The 3,237-nt window shown below is 35.4% G+C and overlaps 1 protein-coding gene across 1 annotated transcript in view; it reads right to left on the reverse strand.

Annotated features, from left to right (window-relative positions):
• Positions 1-691: 691 nt before the first annotated feature.
• The window catches only part of LOC125047649 (sodium-coupled monocarboxylate transporter 1-like), a 34,953-nt gene continuing 32,407 nt past the window's right edge, over positions 692-3,237 (reverse strand). The window contains exon 12 of the mRNA XM_047645973.1: positions 692-2,412. Within this exon, the coding sequence (XP_047501929.1) occupies positions 2,243-2,412 (170 nt within the window). The 3' untranslated portion in view covers positions 692-2,242. The remainder of the gene's footprint in view (positions 2,413-3,237) is intronic.

Genomic DNA, 3,237 nt, shown 5'->3' on the forward strand with positions numbered 1-3,237 from the left:
GAGAGAGAGAGAGAGAGAGAGAGAGAGAGAGAGAGAGAGAGAGAGAGAGAGAGAGAGAAAGAGAGAGCGAGAGAGAGCGAGAAAGAGAGAGACACACAGAGACAAAGAAAGATCAAAAATGTATAAACACATATAAATGTATGCATGGTTTGATCACAAAGTATGGCTGTGATCATTGGACGCGAGCCGGTAAGAATCGCCCGCGGCGTGGGAGTCACTTCGGCCACTGCACGCAAAGGACTGAATCGTGGAAAATCGGCTTGCGATAGAAGTTCGGTTAGGTGACGTTAACGGCAACTATAATGTTAATAATAATGATGATAATATTTCTGATAATGATGATATGGATTAAAACACTAATAATAATAATAATAATAATAATAATAATAATAATATTAATATTAATATTAATATTAATAATTATAATAGTAATAATAATAATAATAATAATAATGATAACAATTATAATAATCAGAATTAAAACAGTGATGATATTGAGAATAATAATAACAAGAACAATTATGAGGGTAATGATATCATCACAATTATTATTATTTCATTATTACCATTATTATTGTTATTATTGCATTATTACCATTATTATTGTTATTATTTCATTATCACCATTATTATTGTTGTTTTATATTATCATTAATGATAATAATGATAGTAATGATAAAGAAAAGGATAGTTTTGATCATTATTTATTTTTTTATAATTATCATTTATGATTATCATGGTGTACTGAACCAGACGAATAGCTCATAAACATTGTCAATAAATCTTGTCAAATTAAACTTTAACTATAACATAAACTTGAACATGCTCACGTTAATGAGCTCTGTCTTACGAATGTCATGCTTTGGCGTGAACATATCGATGTTGAAGTTATAAATATTTAACAAACATATTTACGGGCAACTCTCCTATTACAACTATCATTACTACTCTTAGTACTAGCAGTTGTAACTGTTGTTGTTTTTGTTGATGTCACGACGTTATTTTCCTTTCTTTTAGGGTGGGCGGCTTCAGCTCTAGTTTCCCTTCCTAAGTTATGTTACCATTACATAATCTCCTAATGTTTTTTCTTTTTAAGAACAATATTTACTTGAAATTTTATTTCAAAAATATAGTCACTGGTGCAAAACGAACAGATCTGAAAATAATACATTTATGAGCCGAACAGGCATGTAAGGCGCTTGTACCCAATGCTAGTAGTAGAAACGCCCTGCACGCTATTTATTTATTTTGCAACATGTACAGCGGAGCTGGACACAAATCATTCATAAATGTACAAGAAAGGACAAATACTAATTGTGTACAAGATTAAGAAAACCGTCAGTAAACTAATGTTACCAGAACGTATTTTTACAATTAGCTACAATGCACGTGATTACTTCGAACGTTATTTTATAAGCCTAAATAATCAACTTTGGTTTTCTTTAAAACTTTGCATATATTATAGGAATCTTACCTGTCTAGTTATGGAAATTGTTCTGTATTGTATACTTTTAGGTTACATATAATCTTCAGAGTTCTACTAACCAATAAGCAGCCTTGTTTCAAACTTTTCTAGGCCTCGACTATCAGAGGTAAGTAAGTCGACTATAGTAGTCGACTCCTAGGAATATATGTCGCGTTATTGCCTTCGTTTGAGGCGTAGCTTTTTCCTGTTGGCGAGACCTTCTATCACTGGTATCCTCCTTTCCCCCCCAAATGTGAATTTAAATTCCATATTTCTTGTAGTATTGTTAGTGGATATTCTTGCTTCTCTTCAAATCAGTTTTCGGTGCTATGTTTAAACAGTTTCTTCCTGACAACGATTTATAACAAAAAACATTAAACCAAAAGAAACTATTATATCTGACGGTTTCCGATAATTATCAATCCATTTGGACGAGCTGACTGTTGGTGAACATTTGACTGTCTTGGTGTGATCAAAGGAGTAGTACCAATTGAGTAATTTATCTTACTGCTTATTCTGCAATGCCTAAATTTACCCCACACTTGGAAAAGTTGTAACGCTCAGGTCTCATCCAAACTCTTGTTAAGTAATCAAAACAAGGTAAGAGTGATATTTATCAGTGTTACGTCATGATGTAAACTTGCATTTGCTATATATGCTCCACTGTCACATATCTGTATCGAGATAATATATTGTGTTTTGAACCCCTTAAAATTGGAGTAGGAATAGATGATGCATTTTCTGGAAGGAAACGTGCCCATCGAGCCACGTCGCACGTCAACTGGACATGGAGAGCATGTCGAGAGCCGCCTCCTTGTCCTCGGGCCCCTTCTCCCGGGCGTCGCGAGGGCGGCCTGACCCCCCGACCAGCAGGAAGAGGGCGCGATGGAGGCGGGCGCTGGGGGCGAACACCAAGCGCGCCTCGACGGCCCCGGGCAAATTAGGTCCTGAGGGTGAAGTGAAAAACACTCGAGTCTATCTTTTTAGATTTACGTTTCCTTTGACACCATTGCTCGCTCTTTATTCAGAGTTACAGCAAGGGTGCCTCGGGCAACATTCTAGAACTTATCCATGTATTTATTTATTTTTAAAACTTAAAACTTATATATTTTTTTTACTTAACCATATATTAATTTATTTTCAAAGCTTAAACACTTGTTCATCTATTTCCAAAAGAGGATATAATAATAGGGATATGTGTGTGCTTGTATGTGTGTGTGTGTGTGCGCGTGTATGTGTGTGTGTGTGTGTGTGTGTGTGTGTGTGTGTGTGTGTGTGTGTGTGTGTGTGTGTGTGTGTGTGTGTGTGTGTGTGTGTGTGTGCGCGCACACACACATTTATATTTGTGTGTATTATATACATACATACATATATATATATATATATATATATATATATATATCATACATATATGCATATATATATTATATGCATACATGCATACATATACACACAAACACACACACACACACACACACACACACACACACACACACACATACACACACACACACGCGCGCGCGCGCATATATATATATATATATATATATATATATATGTGTGTGTGTGTGTATGTGTGTGTGTGTGTGTGTGTGTGTGTGTGTGTGTGTGTGTGTGTGTGTGTGTGTGTGTGTGTATAGTCATACGTATGGATATACACAGATCGGGCAGATAGATATATACAGTATATATGTATAGATACTGTAGATAGTTAAATATATCGAAACACTGATATCTAAACTGGTGGACAGACATAAATAGGCAGACACGCT

The sequence above is a fragment of the Penaeus chinensis genome, chromosome 41 (genome assembly GCF_019202785.1).
Source record: "Penaeus chinensis breed Huanghai No. 1 chromosome 41, ASM1920278v2, whole genome shotgun sequence".
In the NCBI taxonomy this organism is placed as follows: domain Eukaryota; kingdom Metazoa; phylum Arthropoda; class Malacostraca; order Decapoda; family Penaeidae; genus Penaeus; species Penaeus chinensis.